Source organism: Malaclemys terrapin, chromosome 4 (assembly GCF_027887155.1).
Source record: "Malaclemys terrapin pileata isolate rMalTer1 chromosome 4, rMalTer1.hap1, whole genome shotgun sequence".
Taxonomy (NCBI): domain Eukaryota; kingdom Metazoa; phylum Chordata; order Testudines; family Emydidae; genus Malaclemys; species Malaclemys terrapin.
Window position 1 is genome coordinate 18,081,014 of NC_071508.1, and position 20,833 is coordinate 18,101,846.

General features: G+C 45.6%; 1 protein-coding gene across 2 annotated transcripts; it reads left to right on the forward strand.

The window, feature by feature from the left end:
- Positions 1-1,809: 1,809 nt before the first annotated feature.
- On the forward strand, positions 1,810-11,390 carry LOC128836705 (triggering receptor expressed on myeloid cells 2-like). 2 transcript variants are annotated; one of them, XM_054027231.1, is made up of 5 exons: positions 1,810-2,104; positions 6,736-7,080; positions 9,147-9,204; positions 10,656-10,822; positions 10,968-11,390. In XM_054027231.1, exons 1-5 carry the CDS (start codon positions 1,810-1,812, stop codon positions 10,982-10,984), a joined length of 882 nt encoding a protein of 293 aa, XP_053883206.1. In that variant the 3' UTR covers positions 10,985-11,390. The 2 variants fall into 2 exon arrangements, with proteins under 2 accessions (XP_053883206.1, XP_053883207.1); XM_054027232.1 differs by having other exon boundaries at positions 1,985-2,104; positions 9,150-9,204.
- The last annotated feature ends 9,443 nt before the right edge of the window (positions 11,391-20,833 follow it).

Sequence of the window (20,833 nt, forward strand, 5' to 3'; positions counted from 1 at the left end):
TGGCAAAAAGAAGAACAGGAGTACTTGTGGCACCTTAGAGACTAACAAATTTATTAGAGCATAAGCTTTCGTGGACTACAGCCCACTTCTTCAGATACAGACTAACACGGCTGCTACTCTGAAACCTATCAAGTAATTGGGAGTACTTAACTAGCAATGGACTTTGGGAGACACCAATCCACATCTGAGTTTTCCTGGGAACATTGAAACTAACATGTAAACAATGGCGTCGGCCTACAAAAAGCGGAATCATTCATAGATGTGTGACTTGCCAAGGTGACTACAGACTCCATCTTGTTGCGGTGATTTTGCACAGGAGAACAAAGGGGTTTCCACCCACAAGAGAAGGAATATAAAAGGCCTTGGAAACGCCTCCATTCTGTCTTCAGCTGGCTCAGAAGATAGCCTCTCCACCCTGAGATGCCTGAAAGAAACTGGAACAAAGGACAGTAACTACGGGGGTGTGAGTGATTGCTGGACCCAGACTAGGAAGGAGTCTAGTCTGTGAAAGAAGCTTATTGGAACATCTCTGAGGGTGAGATTTACCTGCATTTAGTTTCCTACTGTATTAGGCCTAGAGTGGCGTGTTTTTGTTTTATTTTGTTTGGTAATTCACTTTGTTCTGTCTGTTATTACTTGGAACCACTTAAATCCTACTTTTTATATTTAATAAAATCTCTTTTTGCTTATTAATTAACCCAGAGCAAGTATTAATATCTGGGGGAGAAAACAGCTGTGCATATCTCTCTATCAGTGTTCTAGAGGGCGGACAATTTATGAGTTTACCCTGTATACGCTTTATACAGAGTAAAACGGATTTATTTGGGGTTTGGATCCTATTGGGAACTGAGTATCTAGGTGCTAGAGACAGGAGCACTTCTTAAGCAGTTTTCAATTAAGACTGCAGCTTGTGGAGGACGTGGTTCAGACCTGGGTCTGTGTTTGTAGCAGGCTAGCGTGTCAGGCTCAACAAGACAGGGTACTGAAGTCCCAAGCTGGCAAGAAAAATGGGTTCAGAAGTAGTCTCAGCACATCAGGTGACAGTCCCAAGGGGGTTTCTGTGACCCAGCCCATCACAACTCCTATAAACTAAATAGCCTGGGGCTGAATCAGTACTTGGAGGAAAACCTCCAGCTAAAAGCAATAGAGGAGCTCAGATACCATGGTGATGGGCATCATGTGAATACCTAGCTCTTTAGATTAGTTAATTCCATAGGTGGCTCTCTTTCAAGTCAGTACTGAACCAATGCCCCAGCATGGTAGCGATGGGCCCTGTACCTGTTGAAGGTGCTGTCTTTCAGATGAAACAAAAAACTAAGCTCCTGGTCCCCTGACTTCATTAAAAATCCCACAGCACTTTTTGCAAGAGTACAGAGTAAAGATGTTAGCCCTTATGTCCTGGGCAAATTACATTGTGCTGGTCTGAAACACCCAGCAGTTTAAACTGATACAATATTCTTCACTTCCTGTCCTAAACTGTCATGTCGAGTTGCTGGACTCCTTGTGTGATAAGCTTTTCTGTAGTTCCTTTTCAGTTGTGCCACTAAAGGACGAGCAAAGAGTCTGAATACAACCTTAGGGTTCTCCATGGAGATCTCCAAGGCTGTATCCCAGCCCCTCTTTTCCACCTTTCGAGGTATCTGGGTGATCTGCCTGGCAGAGCCCACCCTGAGATAGTCAAGACACGATCTCCGTCCATACATGGAAAGTTCACATCATGCAAAAGCTTGCCTAGAAAGCCTATTGAGAATGAAAAGCACCATCCCTCGGTGTCAAAACCGCCTCTCCATCGCATGGTTTCCTCCTCACATGACAACTCTTCTCAGGCTGTCTAGACCAAAGCCTGGTTCACAGTGGGCATTGCTGCTGCCCCAGTTTTCAGCCAGTCAGAGAAGCATCCGTCCCTGGTACGTTGCTCAATCCCCAGGAGGGAAGAGAAGCCAAGTTCCTGTTCTCATTCCTTCCTGCAGAACAAGGAGAAAAAAGCTGCTCTTGGGCAAGAATCCTTTTAATTTTTGTTCAGACTCCCCCCTGCGCTGCTGGATAGCGCGAGGAAGAGACATGGAAAAGCTCATGCATCTGGTCTTGTTGGTCTCCTTATCAGGTAAGAAAGCATCCAACTCCTTTTGTGTCGGGTTGAGGGGTAGGCGAAGGTTTGGAGCAATAACTGGCATTGTCCAACATCTAGCATGAGTCATAGCAGGGACCATGAGGCAAACACTGCACAGGACGCAAGGCTCAGCTGTTTGTTCTGGAGCCAGAGAAGATGATTCCATTGTAAACATTCTTAAATGGACCCACCCCCACAATTATCAGTGGGAGTGCCAATAAAAGTCAAAGCAGGTAGCTATCTTTTAAGGGCAAGATTAACTGCAACAGGAGTTGAGGGAGCTCAAAACTTTGCAGGCGGTGTTCTGCACCCTGCAGGATCCAGCTCAAGCTTATTATCCTTGGCACTGGACTGAAGAGATGTAGATTCTCTGGGCCTGGTTCTCCACTGTCTTGTGCTCGGTGCAATAATTGCACCTGTGCAAAGGGACCGTCACATGCAAGTATAGTGATTTGGTGCATCATCCACCCACTTCGCGTTCGCTGTGCAAACGACAACGTAAGGTGCAAAGCAATGGAGAACGAGCCCGCCTCCCTCCCAACCCATGTGTCCCAGAACGTCTGGCAAAGAAGCCACAAATAGTCTTGAAGCAGCAGATGGAGTCAAATGGAGCCATGGTAACATGTTTAGCGAGTGCACATGCGAACCACAGAGAATGTACAAAGCAGGAGGAGGAGGGAATGCATCCCATGACTGGTGTCCCTAGCCTCTGTTTGTCAGAGGGTGGTGGATGGCAGGAGAGAGATCACTTGATCATTACCTGTTGGGTTCACTCCCTCTGGGGCACCTGGCATTGGCCACTGTCGGTAGACAGGATACCGGGCTGGATGGACCTTTGGTCTGACCCAGTACGGCCGTTCTTATGTTTTTATGTAGAAGGAGCAGGTAGTTTGGGGTGGGGGGTGAGAAGGGCCTCCCCTAAACATAAGTCACCACACTACATGCTCTTCAGCAGCTGCATTCATGGTTTCATTCCCTTCCAGGGCTTGTGTTCTATACTCTTGATTTTTTCCAAAGGACGCTGGAGATTCTATCACTCAGCTGCTTCCAGGGTGGTGGGCTGAGATCTGTCAGGGAACCTGTGAGTCAGAGCAGGAAACATCTTGGAAGAAATAACAAGTGCCTTTAACTGCACTCTCAGCAACTGAGATTGCAAAATCCAGTTTGTGTGACTATTTTACATGCAAACTACAGCAGCTACAGGTCCTAGTGGAGCAAATAAGGCTTAAGGGAACAGAGACACCTCATCGGCACTCAGAGGACCAACCCTTAAATGTGGGAACTCAGGGTCTTTCTCTCCAGAGATTCCTGGGGAGAGGCATTTGGGGGCAGGGGGAGGGAGAGCGAGGCATGAGGATATCAGACTAACCGCTGGAGATCATCTGATCCATCTAGGCAAAATGAAAAGAATTTTTCCCCCTATATTTTATCTAGGTGCTTATCTGGCCTCCGTCACAACTGAGCACCTCACAACACCTCCAGGAGGCAGGGAAGCATTAGCCTCATTTTACAGATAGGAAATTACAGCACAGAAATGTTAAATGTCTTGTCAGTGGTCACAAGGGGACAGTTTATAGCAAAACTGGGAATAAAACCAGGTCCTATCTGAGTCCCACTCCACTGCCTTAATATCAATACCATCCTTCCTCCAGTCCCATGTACATCTTGTCAGTTTCTTCCCTTCTTTTTCTCATAGACTCATAGACTTTAAGGTCAGAAGGGACCATTATGATCATCTGGTCTGACCCCCTGCATGCTGCAGGCCATAAAACCGTCCCTACCCCTTCCCTGGACTCTGCTGTTGAAGTCCCCAATCCTGTTTTAGGTGACTTCAATCGGCAGAGACCCTCCTGCTAGAGATCCCTGCCCCATGCTGCGGAGGAAGGCGAAAAACCTCCAGAGGCTCAGCCAATCTGCCCTGGAGGAAAATTCCTTCCCGACCCCAAATATGGCGATCAGTAAGACCCCGAGCATATAGGCAAGAGTCTCCAGCTGATTCTATGGAGGCTGACAAAAAAAAATTCCAGCTCTCCCGTGGGAGGAAACTGGACCGGACTTCTCTTCCTGGAACACCCTGGAATAACCAAGGACCACATTACTTTGAGAAGGATACCTGAAACACAGTTCTTCTGCCTCACTCTCCTATGATATCCACCCATTCAAGACCCCTCTGCCTGGGAGGTGGACAGAGAGAAGCTGAGCACCTATCCATTATGACTGTCATCTAGCTAGCGACATTTATGCCATGCTCACCATCATTCTATGGGGACTTCACGTGGGAAATAAGACACAGGAGTAGATGAACATCTGCAAGGAACAACTTTTCCTTTCCACCCAGGCAGTTAGAACTCTCATCCCGGTTCTCAACCTCCTCTTCTCTAGTCTTGGCACATGCAGTCTTACCATCTGTCTGTCCCACCCTGTTTGTCTCTTGGCTTATGCTTAGATTGTCAGTTCTTTGGGCAGAAACCATCTTTTTGTTGTGTTTGTACAGCCCCTAGCACCATGGGGCCCTGGTCCATCATGGGGGCTCGTAGGTGCTATCGCAATATACATCATAGTAGATGTATGTTTTACAAGCACCAACTCTATTTCCATTACACGTGGGCCACAGCTGCAAAATCTGGATGAGTGGCCAGACTTTCCAAAATGATGAGGTGTTTGCAACCAACGTTCTGGCTTGGGCTCATCTGTATCATCCTCAGTAATAAAGAACAAAGGAGGAGGAACACAGATAATATACGATCTGTCAGCAGAATTGTTTTAAAAGATAATGTCTCAGAGTTTTGCATGGGACATTACCAACCCTAAACTGGCAGTCTCTGACCAAGAGTGAAATAGCAGGGGCTGTTTCGGGTCAGAACTGGGGTGCACTGGGGTGGGGGTGGAACCCCAAGACTACAATAGCGGGGGCTGCAGGTCAGGACTGAGGTGCATTGGTAAAGCAGCATATGCGACGCTCGCAGAACACCTATCCGTCTTTATGCCTATTTTTTTTAGCTTAACATTTACTCCGAATATTTACAAATAAGAGAAGATGGTGCATCTTCCCAAACATTGTGGCATTCTCAATCATCTCAGGACAGGCGGCTCTGTGAAGCCCTTATAACATCCATTCCCAATGTATTTCCGGCTTCAGTTCTACTTAGAATTCTTCTGCAGCAGTTGCTAGTGACTGAAAAGCCTCCACCTAAAACACAGACTCTCCAAAATAACACACAGCTTCCTTCTAAAAGTATAAATATCTCAAACAATGCGGCCCCATTGCATCTGCAGCTTGAAGAGAAACAGGAATAGAAGGAACTAAAGAGAAACAGGAAAATAGTTAAAGATCAGCTGCTCAGGGCAAAAGGAGATTTCTCAAAACCACGGATGTTAAAAGGTCAGTAACAGGACTAAGAATTAACCCTCCAACCACACAACTGGAGACTGGCTTGTGCCTGTGGATCTGTTTCCTTTATACCAAGACCCCTTTGCACCACTCTGGCAGTGTAAAGGGGCCGTGTTGTGAATTCTATTTGCATACCACCAGACCAGGGCTAGGGGCCACTGGTGTAACTGCCAAGCAGACTCTGTCGGTTTAATCCTCCTCAGTGTCCAAGGAAAGGCCCAGGTTCAATTTCTGGAAGTTTCTTGCTCCCCGGCCCAGCAATGTGATCAGCCCCTGGAGGATGGAAGTGCCTCACGTCACTGAGGTCAGCCTGGAATATCTGTGGTCACTTCTGGCCTTAAACTCTATCACTATGGAGTGCGTCATGTGACCGGGCAAGGTGTGGTGTTGATGAGCTCTGATTGGAGTTCAAGCAAGGCCATGTAACATTCAACATCATGCAAGGAAGAAAGTGTGGAAGGGGAAGGCTTTTGTGGCATTTCAGGAGACAAATCCTTCCACTGGGGAGACAATATCTCCTCCCTTCTCTCACACAGGAAAACCCAGCTGATTGGCGCATCAGTGGGGTCAATAGGTAAAGAATTAGAGAAGGCCTGAACCAAAATCCTGAATCTGAACATGCCCAAACTTTGGGGACTGAGGAAGGAGGGTGAGCAGAGGACGGTGGTAAATGGCTGGATGATGCCCTGTCATCTACAACAGCGGTTCTCAACCAGGGGTATGTGTACCCCTGGGGTACGCAGAGGTCCTGCAGGGGATACATCAACTTATCTAGATATTTGCCTAGTTTTATAACAGGCACTAGCAAAGTCAGTACAAACTAACATGTCATACAGACAATGACTTGTTTATACTGCTCTATGTACTATACACTGAAATGTAAGTACCACATTTATATTCCAGTTGATTTATTTTATAATTATATGGTAAAAATGAGAAAGTCAGCAATTTTTCAGTACTAGTGTCCTGTGACACATCTGTATTTTTATGTCTGATTTTGTAAGCAAGTAGTTTTTAATTGAGGTGAAACTTGGGATAGGCAAGACAAATCAGACTCCTGAAAGGGGTACTGTAGTCTGGAAAGGTTGAGAGCCACTGATCTACACCACGTTGCTACCTCCAACAGAGATGAGGAATTACAGGTCCAAGTTGTCCTAGTGAGGACAAGGGAAGTGTGTGTGTCAGAGAGAAGACGATTGAGACCTAAGTCGGGTTTTCCTTTGTCTCCTCCCAGAGCTGTGTGTGGCAGAGAACATCACAGTGGTGTATGGAATGGAAGGAGAGACCATCTCCATCAGCTGCGCCTACAGCCCCAAAGAGAACAAGTGGAGAGAGAAGAGCTGGTGCAAACATGTCAATAAGACTGAGTGCCAGCACGTGGTCAGCGCCCACCGCTTCTGGCTCCAGTTCCTGAAGAAGTGGAATGGCAACACTTCCATTGCTGACAACATCCACACGGGCGTCCTCACAGTGACCATGAAGAGACTCCAGAAACAGGATGCAGGCCTGTACCAGTGCAAGACTGACTTCTTAGGAGAAGCAAAGACCTTAAAGAAGGTGAAAGTGGAGGTGCTGGGAGGTAGGTCCCCAGGCTGTGGTTTCAGTACAACAAGATTACATGCATTTTACATTTTTGCATTACAGTATTATCTACAGACCCCAGCAGAGATCAGGACCACACTGTGCTAGGTGCTGTACATACACAGGAGGAAGAGACATTCCCTGCCCCCAGGGATTTATAATCTAAGCAGACCAAGGAAGTGCTGCTATCCTAATTTTATAGATAGGGAACTGAGGCACAGAGAGATTAGGTGCCTTGCCCAAGGTCACCCAGGAAGAGTCTGTGGGCAGATCTAGGAACTCAACCCAGATCTCCTCATTCCCAGTCCAGTGCTTTTGTCACAAGACCATAGTTCCTTTTCTGTAGTCCTTGTGCTAATGCAGGAGGGGTGAGCTGAAGGGCAGAGCACAGCCTATAAAGTGTGGCCTGCAGCCATCCTCCTCTGCAACGGTAGGCCAAGGACACAGATGGCTAACCACAATGTTTCTTTGCTAGTGAAATCTAGCAAACAGCTGCCTTTCCCCCTAGCAGGGAAGACACGAGCACAAAGGGGAGGGGGTTGCAAGCTCTTTGGAGGACAGGGTTAGAATTCAAAACAACCTTGACCAATTGAAGCATTGGTCTGAAATCAACAAAGTGAAATTCAAGAAAGACAAGCACAAAGTACTTCACCTAGGGAGGAAAAATCAAATGCACAATGGGGAACAACTGTCTAGGTGTCAGTACTGCTGAAAAGGATCTGGAGGGTTTAGTACATCTCCTATTGAATATGAGTTAACCATGTGGCGAAGAAGGCGAAAACCATCCTGGGGTGTACTAACAGAAGCATTTTACATAAGAGGCAGGAGGTAATTGTCTTGCTCTACTTGGCACTGGTGAAGCCTCAGCTGGAGTATTGTGTCCTATTCTGGGTGCCGGACTTTAGGAAAGATAGGGACAAACTGGAGAGAGTCCAGAGGAGTGCGACAAAGATGATCAAAGATTTAGAAAACCTGACCTATGAGGAAAGGTTAAAAAACCTGGTCATATTTAGTCCTGAGAAACAAAGTCTGAAGGGGGACCTCATAACAGTCTTCAAATATATTAAGTGCTGTTATGAAGAGGACAGTGATTAATTGTTCTCCATGACCACTGAAGATAGGACAAGAAATAATGGGCTTAATCTACAACAAGGGTGACCTAGGTTACATATTAGGAAAAGCTTTCTAAAGATAAGTAAGGGTTGTTAAGCTCTGGAACAGGCTTCCAGGGGAGGTTTTTAAGAAAAGGCTGGATAAACAGCTGTCATGGATGATCTAGGTTTACTTGGTCCTGCCTCAGTGCAGGGGACGGGACTTGATGACTTCTCAAGGTCCCTCCTTCCAGTCCTGCATTCCTATGCTTCTGTTAAACCAATATTATTGCCCCATGTGTTTGATACGCACTCAGACTACGTAGATTTGTATGCAGAATGTACACTGCCTTGAGACTCCTGGCAAGTTGCTCATGTGGCCCTTAACGCAGTGAAGTTTGGGCATCCTTGGATCCATGCAGTTAGCAATGTCAGGTTAGTCAGTAGTGAGTAAGCCGCAGAGTTCCGTGTTACCAGGCATCAAGCTCTTCAGATACAGTCATAAATGTGGTGGTGACCTCATGGGTTTCCTGCATCTTTCTCCTTTCGCTCAATGGCCCAGAGGAATAGTCCCTGTACAGGCAGAGCAGACGGGTTTCATTCATGGACTTTGTAGGCTAACAAGCATTCGCTATTCAGATTACAAGTGTCTATAAAATCCATATGCCATGCTAGTCTTGAGAACGCAGCCCGGAGTATCCAAGCCCGGGTACCAGAGATGCCATGGTTTTCTAATTACTAGCAGGATACTTTTGTCATGTAAATGTCTAATGGGACTGAAAGCCTGAAGTTTCTGGCCCAGATTCTTCTCTTATTTACTCCTGCTTTGCAGCAGTGGAACCCACTGCAGTCATTACATGAGAGAGGTCCCAAACTTCACCTCTCAGCATCCACGAGGAGCCAGAGCAAAGGTGATGACCTCTGGTTGTGAATAAACATTACATGGGAAGCTAAACTGCTCTGTTTCCATCAGCAGGTGTAATGGAGACCCAGGCACCAGAAGAGCCCAGGGCTCTGCACAGCATCTCCAGGTAAACCTGCAGGCTCTTTCTTGTGCTGCGATCTCTGTAAGGAACACATCCCTGGGCTTAGTTCACCCAGCAACTGCACCAGCTTTAAAGCAGCGATGGGACCTAGGGTATATCCCCTGCTGGGTGGGACTCCTCTGCAATGGCTGCGGGAAGCCAGACCCATTGCCCAGTAGGACAGGATTACCCTGGATGAGCAGTCAGAGATTTGGAAAGAGTGCAGCAGGCAGGGAGAGACAGACTGAACCAATGAGAGAGAGAAAAGAACAAAAATGGCCAAGCAATAAGCTGGCTGGCTACAGCAGAGGAGTGGGCTGGCCTGGTGGCACAGCTGTTTGAGATGTAAGCGCCTCCTTGTTTTGTTCTGTGTTTGTACAGCCCCTAACGCGTTGGGGTCCTGGTCCGTGAGTGGGGCTGCTAGGTGCTACCATGCTACACATAATAATAATGTGATAGGAGAGCCTATCAGAAGTGGGGGAAGGTTGGCAGCAGCATCCTAGAGAAAGTGAACAACTGATGCTTGAAGGATGGGCTGTGCCCACTGATTGCCTGAACCCACAGTGGCAGAAGGATCAGTCTACTCCACCTCAGAACCAGCTTTAAATAAAAAAATCGGGGCTGGTGTAGTGAATGCACACATGGAAATTAACTTAACCCGTCATTACACCAACAGTACAGAGGAAAAATACGATACAGATCCCTGCGGGGTAATTCTATCCCCCGGGGGAGCTTCCAAGTGTACCCATTGCTCTCAAGAGCAGCCTCCCACCTGGGAGATCTCAGATTGTTCTGACACAGAAATTGCCAGGCATCATTACAGAGCCCACACTTCCTATAGAATCCTAGAGAGGCTGGTACAAATCGAACAGAAAGAATGAATTCCAACAGCTGACTGTCTAATTGTCTTAGGTATATTTCTCTGGGGGGTCCTGGGCTCTGACACCCCTAAGGGGATGAGCATTTGAAACCCCTCTATGGCTGGGTTTGAAGATCTTTTTCCCTCCTCTCGAGCAGAGGTTAGCAACTTGTGGGAGGATGGAAAGGGGGAACATAAACAAATGCCAGGGAGACATGAGCACTGTGCCTTTTGCACCTAGCTAAATCGGGGAGGAGTAGCAGTTCAATGGGAGAGGGCTAGATGAGAGGAGGGTAATGACCCAGTATCAGAAAGGGAGGCATGTATGAAAAAGGTTGAGAACCACTGCTCCAGAGGAGGAATTTGATTCGTTTCCATCAGCTGTCCTTGCCTTCAGATTAAAGCTATTGTTTAGGACAATTGTAATCTTTGCAGCCTCCCATGAGTCCCAGCATGTGTGGGCAGGGAGAATGTTAGATAGAGACAGTGATTGTCTTTGGCTTTCTATGTTACCAAAATACAAGATTCCCATTAAAAGGTGGAAAACTTCCTTTCCTAGTTAAAGCTAAACTGTTGTATGTGTGGTTTCCCATAACAGCCTTCCTAAGGACCATTTCAATGCATTCATCTGCATCATTACGGTAATCCTGGTCGCCAAATTCCTGACAGCCGTACTGATCTTTACCATCGCCAGCCGTCAGAGGAGCAGAGCCACAAGGGAGGGGAGCCAAAACCTGAACCAACACCAGCACCTCCCACTCACAGGTGATCTCATGAGCGTTCACATGACAGAATTAACCCCCACTGGGATGTGTAATGAGCCTGCCATCCGTATGGGAGGTTATCAGCAACTGTCTCCATTTCTCATCTCTCACCCGCTTTCTAATCTGTGTTCCTCTTCCATTTCCAGAACAAGAGAACAGGTAACGCTTGGACAGGATGGGAGGAGGAGGAAGAGGATGGGCAGAAAAATAAAGAACTCCCAAAGTCTGTCCGTCCAAACTCCCAACTCCCCCAGGACAAATGCACATACATGTAGCGATGCTGCACAGATGGGGACAGGATGAGGAAGCTCTGCTCGGTTTCCCCAGGCCCCCATGCCAGATAACCTTTGCTTGCTATGCCAGGCTTTGCCTGCAAGGCTAATGGAAAATGCTTCCCTGCAAAAGAAACCAAAGATGCAGCGTTTGGCAGTGCATTCGCCTAGCGCACGAGTGGGACTTTCACTGGCGTATCTTAGCAGTCACAGCGTGTCTCGGTGCAATCTACAGAGGGTGCAATGGGCTATATGAATTACTCACCCAGGTGATGCTAAATAAAGGGCATTGTCGTGTCTCATGGGTCTTGTCTTGATTCACTGAAACTCAGTGTTGTCATGAAAAACTAGCCGTTTTACTAAATGTGTCCAGCCTGGCTGGATGTCTCCAGAAAACCAACTGAATGCTCCCCACGTGTCCAGGGAGATACCTTACCCAGAGGTGGACCACAATGGGGCAGTAGTGCACTGGATCAGGTAATCTTGGGCCATCTCACTCGAACACTCCCAGTACATAAAACAAGTCCAGGAATCCATTGCAGGGCTGACTTAGCATTTAACAACACAGAGTGGGAGCAGAGAGATGGGTTAAAACTGTGTTTTATCAGTTATATTCTGCAGCTAGTAACTTGTGACAGCCGAGGATAACTCTCTGTGTTTCCTCACAAAGCACAGAGGTGGTCAGTGCCCTAAGATTCACACTGGGTCTGTAGGAACATAAAACGAATCCTGCTACCAGGTGTCAGTGGCCCCACACTAAGAGTTAAAGGAGAATTTTCTCTCTCACCCTATGTATATGCTGCAATCGGATATGTGATTTGTAGTTTGTGCAAACATACCCGTGGTCACTTTAATCTGGTTAACACACTAATAATAGCAGTAAACATGTGACAACATGGGCTACAGGGCAGGCTGAAGAAAACTGCTCAGGGACCCTGGGTATATATTTGCATTGTTAGCCTGCACCGAGGTCTCTGCCACGGTGTCTTCACTGCTGTTTTTAGCCATGTTAGCTTGATTAAAGCTAATACATGTGTCTACCTAAGCTGCAATCACACCTACGATTTCCGCTTAGACATACCTGGAGATTGAGACCTTTCCCATGGCGATAGAAAGCCTGGTGCTCTGGTTGCCACCTGCTGCAAAGGGGCTTGCTGCTCTGCCATATCAGTGTGCAGTGTTATCCAAGATGGTTATCTGCACAGTCCCCTCCCGAGAGGGCCAGAGCTAAGAGCCACCAAACTCACATCACCTCCGAGAGCAGCGCACACACAGTGCCAAGGGACAGAAACAATGTTGTCTCTGTTCGGGGGGATTAAGGCCTGTCATAAGGATCCTCACAAACAATGTACCAGCGTGGGGCAACCCCCTTGATGATAGTCCCTGTGTCAGAGGATTGGGGCCTATCTTAGAGCGCCTTCTTTCTACCAGACCAGGCTTTCCTCTCACGGAATTAGCTCACTCCCTGAGGTAATTCTGTCTGAGCTCTCAAGGAATCCAGGGAAGCAATTTTCAGCAGTTTCATTTTAAGTCCTCTTAACAAAACAAAACAAAAAACCCTCATCAACTCTTCTCTTATAGTCTGTGCTGGCCAAGGAGTCCCTTTCCCAAGCCTGACTCTCACGCCAGTAACTCCAGTAACCAACATTTCCTGGCTCTTACCACCGAGTCTCAGCAATAAAAGGCTCCACGCAGTCTCCCTTCTGTCCGTTTGGTTTCTGGCGCAACCCAGAAAATCATGAAAAAGAGACGGTGCTGTCTGTTTGTAGCCAATGAGACAAGGCAGGGGAGTGATACCACAATTTGATGCACACACAAAGCATCAAGTGAGCTGAAGACTCACTGTTTGCTGGGTACCTGACACAATGTTTCCTGGTGGTGTCGCTAGGTTCGGGCACACCCCAGATAACCAGCTGCAGCCACGTCCTGTCCATTCGGGAGCCTTTGCAGTTTGTGTCCATGGGCCTCGGGTTTATACGGGAACAGCACGCGCAGCAAGTGGCCGGCTCAGCCAGGAGACATCCACTTCCTACCCGCTAGGTGATGAGACAGGAACAGCAAGGGCTCCCTTTTAAAGGGGCAGGACGTAAGCCAAACCTGCAGGGCTCATTTCACAGCACTGGGAGGGAGACCCCCACTGCAGCCCCTGTAGACTGGGAAGAACTGATGGAGACTTGGGGTGGGGAGGAAGATCTGAGGACAGCAGAGGCCAAAATCACCTTATTCCATATGTGACGGGTTGGATCACAGAAACCCCCTTAGGAGCTGCCACCTAATGTACCAAGACTACTTCTATTCCTGTTTTTCCTGCCAGCTCAGGACTCCAGCACCCTGTCTTGCTGAGCCAGACACTCCCGTCTGCTCCAACACAGACCCAGGGTCTGAATCACTTGCCCCAAAGCTGCAAGTTTACCTGAAAACAGCTCACAGAAGTTTGCTTGTCTTTAGCACTCAGATGCCCAACTCCCAATGGGGTCTAAACCCAAATAAATCCGTTTTACCCTGCATAAAGCTTATGCAGGGCAAACTCATAAATTGTTCGCCCTCTATAACACTGATAGAGAGATGTGCACAGTTGTTTGCTCCCCCAGGTATTAATACATACTCTGAGTAAATTACTAAATAAAAAGTGATTTTATTAAATACAGAAAATAGGATTTAAGTGGTTCCAAGTAGTAACAGACAGAACAAAGTAAGTCATCAAGCAAAATAAAATAAAATGCGCAAATCGATGCCTAATCAAACTGAATACAGATAATCTCACCCTCAGAGATGCTTCAGTAAGTTTTTTCTCAGACTGGACATCTTCCAGGCCTGGGCACAATTCTTTCCCCTGGTACAGCTCTTGTTGCAGCTCAGGTGACAGCTAGGGGATTCTTCATGATTGCTCCTCTTTCCCTTTGTTCTCTTCCACCCCTTTATATATCTTTTGCATAAGGCGGGAACCCTTTGTCCCTCTGGGTTTCCACCCCCTCCCCCCCCCCACTGGAAAAGCACCAGGTTAAAGATGGATTCCAGTTCAGGTGACATGATCACATGTCACTGCAAGACTTCATTGCTCACTTGCCAGCACACACACATACAGGAAGACTAACAGGTAAACACAGCCATCTGCAGACAATGGTCCTTGTTAATGGGAGTCATCAAGATTCCAAACCATCATTAATGGTCCACACTTTACATAATTACAATAGGCCCTCGGAGTTATGTTTTATATTTCTAGTTTTAGATACAAAAAGAGTGGTACCTTTCTACAAATAGGATGATCACACTCAGTAGATTATGAGCTTTGTAATGATATCTTACAAGAGACCTTTCGCACGAAGCATATCCCAGTTGCATTATATTCACTTATTATCAAATTTTTATAAAACTATCCCAGTTACATTATATTCACTTATTATCATGTTTTTATAAAACCATATAGACTGCACAATGTCACACCATACATTTGGGAACATTTGCAACTCTGTCTCACACACACACTAGGGGTGGGCAGGGGAAGGACAGACCCCAAAAACCATATAATCTTTCTATGTAAAATTCATGATTTGGGGACAAATCATGATTTTGTGGGGGCTAACTCATGATTTTTGAGCCTGGCAGTAATGCACATAAAAGCTAGGTACTGTTTTTATTCTCAAAATCACAGCTCATTTCACATGGGTTTGAGGTTCTCTGCCTTGCAATCATGGAAGAGGAATCCAGGGCCAGGCTGGGGGCTGTAAGGAGAGAGCGGGGCTCTTTGCTCACAGTCTTTAGACTCAGGGAGGATGAATCCTGTAGGTTTCCTACCCGCAGCAGCTTGGATCTTTGAGGACCAGAGTTTCAGCACTATTAGCTGAGCAATAGCACAAGAACCAGCTGCACAAGACAGAACAATGGGCTCGGAGCCTGGTCACTGCTCGGTGTTGAAAGGTCAGTTGTTTCCTGATTTCACAAGAAACCAGGCTGCAAAAACAGGGTGTCATAACTATAAAGGGAAGGGTAACAGCTCTCCTGTGTACAGTACTATAAAATCCCTCCGGGCCAGAGACTCCAAAATCCTTTTACCTGTAAAGGGTTAAGAAGCTCAGGTAACCTGGCTGACACCTGACCCAAAGGACCAATAAGGGGACAAGATACTTTCAAATTTTGGGGGGGGGGGGAAGGCTTTTGTTTGTGCTCTTTGTTTGGGAAGTTATTCGCTCTTGGGACTAAGAGGGACCAGACATCAATCCAGGCTCTCCACATCTTCTGAACAAGTCTCTCCTATTTCAAACTTGTAAGTAAACAGCCAGGCAAGGCGTCTTAGTTTACCTTTGTTTTCTCAACTTGTAAATGTACCTTTTACTAGGGTGTTTACCTCTGTTTGCTGTAACTTTGAACCTAAGGCTAGTGGGGGGGTCCTCTGGGCTCCTTAAGTTTGATTACCCTGTAAAGTTATTTTCCATCCTGATTTTACAGAGATGATTTTTACCTTTTCTTTAATTAAAAGCCTTCTTTTTAAGAACCTGATTGATTTTCCTTGTTTTAAGATCCAAGGGGTTTGGATCTGTATTCACCAGGGAATTGTTGAAGAGTCTCTCAAGGCTACCCAGGGAAGGGAATTAGCATCAAGCATGGTGGCAGCGGACCAGATCTAAGCTGGTAGTTAAGCTTAGAAGTTTCATGCAGGCCCCCACATTTGTACCCTAAAGTTCAAAGTGGGGAAGCAGCCTTGACATAGGGTAACCCAGCTGTGTTTTTTTTTCCACTCTCTTATTGCGGTGTCATCCGCATGCGAGTTTGACTCCTCACTGGCCCCAAAGCAAAGCTGAATCTGGCCATCCTGGGAGAGGATCTCGTTACACAATACAAAACACTGACACCAGCAAGAACTCACCTCCAGAATGCTGCACCCGAACGGCCAAACCCAGTACCAGCAGCAATGCTCTCCTTTCCCCCACACTGGTTGTAAACCCAAGGCAGAGTCAAACAAAACTGACTTACAGGGCTTGTCTACGCACACAATTGGTTTGTGGCAAGTTGAGGTGTGAGTGTATGCTGTACTAGCCTGCCGCGGACTAACTGCCCACGTGACCCTGCTGACGCTGACTAACAGTTCATCAATCCACTGTGATCTACTCCTCTTTGAAACAGGATTAGATCAAAACACACCGATGAACCGTTAATGCGCATCGGCGGGTGCACAGGTACTAACCGTGCGGGCTAGTGTGGGTCTCACACCAGCTTGCTGCCAACTAAATATTTGTGTAGACAAGCCCATACTCCCACCCCCACCCCCACACCCACCCCCCCCACACCCACCATGAAGACTATAGCTGGTTTTCCCATCCCATGAAAAATGTCCAGATTTCAAAATGTTTCCCCTACCACACTGGGATGAAACCGAGTCCTTTTGAAGTTTTTTTTGTGAAACACCCAATAGGAAGAAGATCAGAATAACCAATAGCCCAGGAGTTATGTCAGTCACCTCAGTTCTGAGTGCCCAGTGCGCTGTTCCAATGAACAGGTCATTATTTAAACAAAGTTGGAACAGCTTCAACAGGAGAGATTGAGAGAGACGCATCCCAGAACAGCCAATAGGACTGGATGGATCAGCTGAGCCAAGCCATGCATTCCAATCTCCCACATGGAGGCGAACCAACATGATCCCGCTTCCCTTTCCTCAGCACTGTAATCCTCCTCCTTGTTGTATGGCTTTAAGCAAAAATATCTTCTCCGGGTCAACATCCCAAACACAGAGCTAGAGGATGACACAAGGGACCCTGATGGGAAGCAACTTGGGGGGTGCTCTACTAAGGAGATGGCATGGCCTAATTGATTGGGCACTGGCCTCAGACTCAGGAGACCCGTGTTCTGCTCCCATCTCTGACCAGCTGTGTAACATGTGAAAGTGAAATGAATTATATTAAAGAAATAGAATGAATTAAAGAATGCTGTATGTACCTTTAAGTAGAAATGAGAAATGCTGCAAGCCAGGGGGGCAGGAAAGCAGACATTAACTGCTTAACTTGCCACTTAAGGGCAATTGGTGAAGCACTAGTCTTAGATCCGATAAGAGTTAACAAGGAGGCAGGATATGCATATTGTGCTCCATGCATATTTTACAATTTTGCTCTCTCTGTCCCTTTGTTTAGTTCGCACCCTTTTATCTGTATAAATAAGACTGTTTGAATCTTGCATAGAGGCTCACATTATCTGAATGTATTAGCAGAGCGCTGTGCTAATAAAACGGAGTGGTCTGACAAACTATGAGTCCTGAGTCTAACTTTGACAATTTGGAGGTTCCACCGAGATGGCAACCGCCTTCACTGGGGCTGTGTGATTCCTGACCGTTTTTGTAGGACGACCGTGGTAGCCGGCACCTGGACATTTGGCCCGAGCGGTCCTCCTCCTGAACGGAAGGGTGCACGACCACAGTGAGGTCTATGCCATCGAACCTGTTGGTTCCCACTCTGTTCTGGTAGGGATCCCGGGATCTGACATCAGGAATCTGGTCAGGTAATTATTTCTGTGTTTTGTCCGGACTGAGGACTGTCCTGTCTCTGTGTCTATCCATCCTCCTGTGGAGTGTTTGAGTCTGGGTGCCATCTCTGTCCGGGGATCGGCCGACCAAGGGGTTCCTGTCCCCACGGTCTGAGTGAGTGAAATCTGCACAATCGCAGCCGCACCGCACCTTGGGTAAAACCCTTGGTGTGAAAGCAAGGGCGATTGAGTCAGTAGCCTGTGGGCTCCTTTTGTGTGTTGCACCGGGCATCGCTCTGACGAACCTGAATTTCCTTCTTGTGTGATTGGTGTGTGTAAAGTCCTCCTGTATTGGTAACAGACGTCTAAGTCGGGACAGTTCCCTAAAGGAACGCCGGCTCAGTTTTAGGAAGGGTCCGGACTCCTGTAAATTTCTGGAAAAATGGTCTAGGCTAACTAAGGGAGATCCCAAAACTCAGTGGCCACTGTTAAAACCTTGGAACAAGGACCGAGTGGACATCTTAAAAAAAAACAAACTCGGCCAGCCTAAAACTAAATTGGCTAAAGGAAAGGTTAATTGTTTCATGCAGTGGTGGGAAGAGGCAAATCGTAGGTGGACAAAATCAAAACTCGCCTCTCTCAAATATTCAAATAATAAATTAAAAGCTTTATTAAAAGCCTCCTCTCCCACCACCAGACTGAGCGCTCCCCTTCACCCTGTTCTAAAACAACCCCGGATCGATCCCAACTCCCTTCATACTCCCCTCTCATTGTAAAAAGGATAAAATGCCCCTTGTTCTGTTCCCCTTCGTTGTCTGCCTCAGAAACTGATTCTTTAGTGTTTCATTACCAATTCAGCAAGGAGGGTGGGCTCCTCAACTAGCCCCCACCCTTCCTGGTCCCTTTCCTTAAGCATTTCTTTCAAAATTGTGAAATGACCACAATATCACTCACAAAAATGGTTCATTGGAAAAAGCAGGATTGGGTCCAGACAAACAGGCAAGCAACAGATAAAGAAACTAAAAACAAAACAAAACAAAAAAACCAGGTTGGAAGCCCTAAGGGCATAGTGTCAGGAGTAAGTGCAAGTATGAACCCCTGGAACAATACTTAAAATGGTGAAATCTGAGTGGATAACGGTGTCATTTTGGGAAATAAACAAGTGATTTAAGGAAAGTGAAAAGTTAACTCTACAGAGGCTGGAGAGAATTAAACAGTTAAACTTTGTGAAAATGTTAAAAAGGATCTTGTTAAAAGAATTCTTGGTTTCTTTGCAGCCATTCTAAAGGAAAAATGGGCCCTTTTCCAGAGGAATGTCTGTAAATAATCCAGGTAAAGAGACTATCTAATTAAAATCATTTGACTATGGACAATTGAGTCAAATTTGCTAAAAGAACATGGGGGGGGGGGGTTCTATTGGAACTTAACTGCCCCAAATGTATAAAGGTAATGTAATCTATGTACAGCTATGTAAAAACAAAGCAGTGTAAGAGGGATGTTAAGGGAGAGAAAATGTGTATGTATCTGTCTGTCTGTGGGAATATGTGAGGTTTGTAAAACTCCTGTTTTGTAAGTTTAAGATAAATTGGTTTTGTTTTGTTTATAATGCCACTAAAAATCCATCTGACTCTTTAATTCAAAGTTGCAAAACTGACAGACCTTTTTGCCAGACACAGGTAATCAGTGTTGGTTGACTTTGAGATTTGGTATTTAACCCTTAAGGGGTAACTTGATTCTTTACAAAATTTAAATGTTTTCAAATAAAGACCAAATCATGACTGCAGCAGGACAGTCAAAATCAGAAAAATAGGGAGAGATTCTGGATTCTGTTTGTTTGTTTTTGTAACAAAATAGCAGATGAGAGCTGTAGGAAAAGAATAAAGACAGTGGCCCTCTGAAGCAACAGCAGGGGTGAGGTGCACAAAACAAAAAGAAGAAATGTTAGAAACACTGAGCCTTAAAATGGCTCTGTGTAATCAGACTGTCACTTTGATAAGGGTACATAAAACTCTGTAAGAACAAAAGAAACAGTTACACCTTATGTAAAAATTAATATGGCTAATGTTTTAAAAGTTAAAGTATAGAAGGAATGTGCAGACGTGTGCAGTGTATATTATAGAGGGGGTAAAAGGAATGCAAACGAAACATGCTACTTAATTAAAATCCTATTAGGGCTCCAAAGGAGCCACAATAGACTGTGTTTTCTTTTTCAGATCTGTGTGTGTTTTGGAAGCAAGAGTTAAAAGTAATCAAAACTCTGGTAAAAGTTAATTGTGTTCCTTTTAAGACAGAGTCTCTGAGCTCTGCTAATGGTTTTGAATCCAAAAGCCAAGCCTGTGTGGATGCAAATTATCTAACTGATAAAGGAAGTGAGAGAACTGCCAGCACAAAGAAGTTGCAGATAAAGAACATACCTGGTCAGCAAACAAATTGTCTAAATAAAAGGCACAGTATAACAAGATACCTTTAATTAAAATAAATTTAATGTTAATAAGTACCCCTGTAACAATGTATAGCGTGTACGATTTTTGAAAAAAAAAATCCTTTATGGTAATGATGCTTTTCAGCTGTTACCTGTGAACAAACTTAAAGCTTAATACAGCAGGAAAGACATTGTAACCTTGGTCTGCTGTAAAGGGAAAACTGAGGTACATCACCTCATGGATTTAATGACTGAACAGTGGGATAATTTCCCCATAACTCTTAAAAGATAGAAGCCATTAAAACCTGTCCTGCCTATAGAACAAAAACACAGGAAAATATGGAGGTAATTCCTCTTGTTTTGCCTGCAATCAGCAAGGGTATTTGTAAAAGAAAGGAATATTTTAAGCAATAATGAATGCCACCCCAAAAGGGGTAGAAAAATGTTATTTTTGTCTTTCAGAAAAAGCTAATATCAGCTACAGGACAACCTAATAAGAAACAAATAAAAGTGGGTATGGTTATCCATGCCTGTTGCTCCAAAGCCCTGTAGTAAAGACATCGCACTAGGATCCTGTATGTGGGATAAAATGAATAATGTGACCAAAGTACTGTATAATGGGCTATGTGTATGTGTTAATTCTTGGGGGGGAAAGTGTTTTAAAAGAATGGAAGTGTTAGCAACCTTCCAATAGACAAATGTAAATGTAATGTAAGTAATGTGTTTACAAAAGATAAAAAGGTAACATAGTTCCTAAAACAAACAAAAGGGCAATGTGGGAAACCGAACCATTCATATTATACATGCAAATGGCAACATGTTAAGAATTGCCACTGCAGAAAGACATAACAGCTTACCATTGGTATAA

What these genes read in the sequence shown, in the direction of transcription:
- LOC128836705 (XM_054027231.1), top strand. Translation starts at nt 1,810, where the DNA reads ATGACAACTCTTCTCAGGCTGTCTAGACCAAAGCCTGGTTCACAGTGG. An exon ending in CTTGTTGGTCTCCTTATCAG is followed by an intron (nt 2,105 to 6,735) that starts GTAAGAAAGCAT and finishes GTCTCCTCCCAG; the next exon opens with AGCTGTGTGTGGCAGAGAAC. An exon ending in GCTCTGCACAGCATCTCCAG is followed by an intron (nt 9,205 to 10,655) that starts GTAAACCTGCAG and finishes TTCCCATAACAG; the next exon opens with CCTTCCTAAGGACCATTTCA.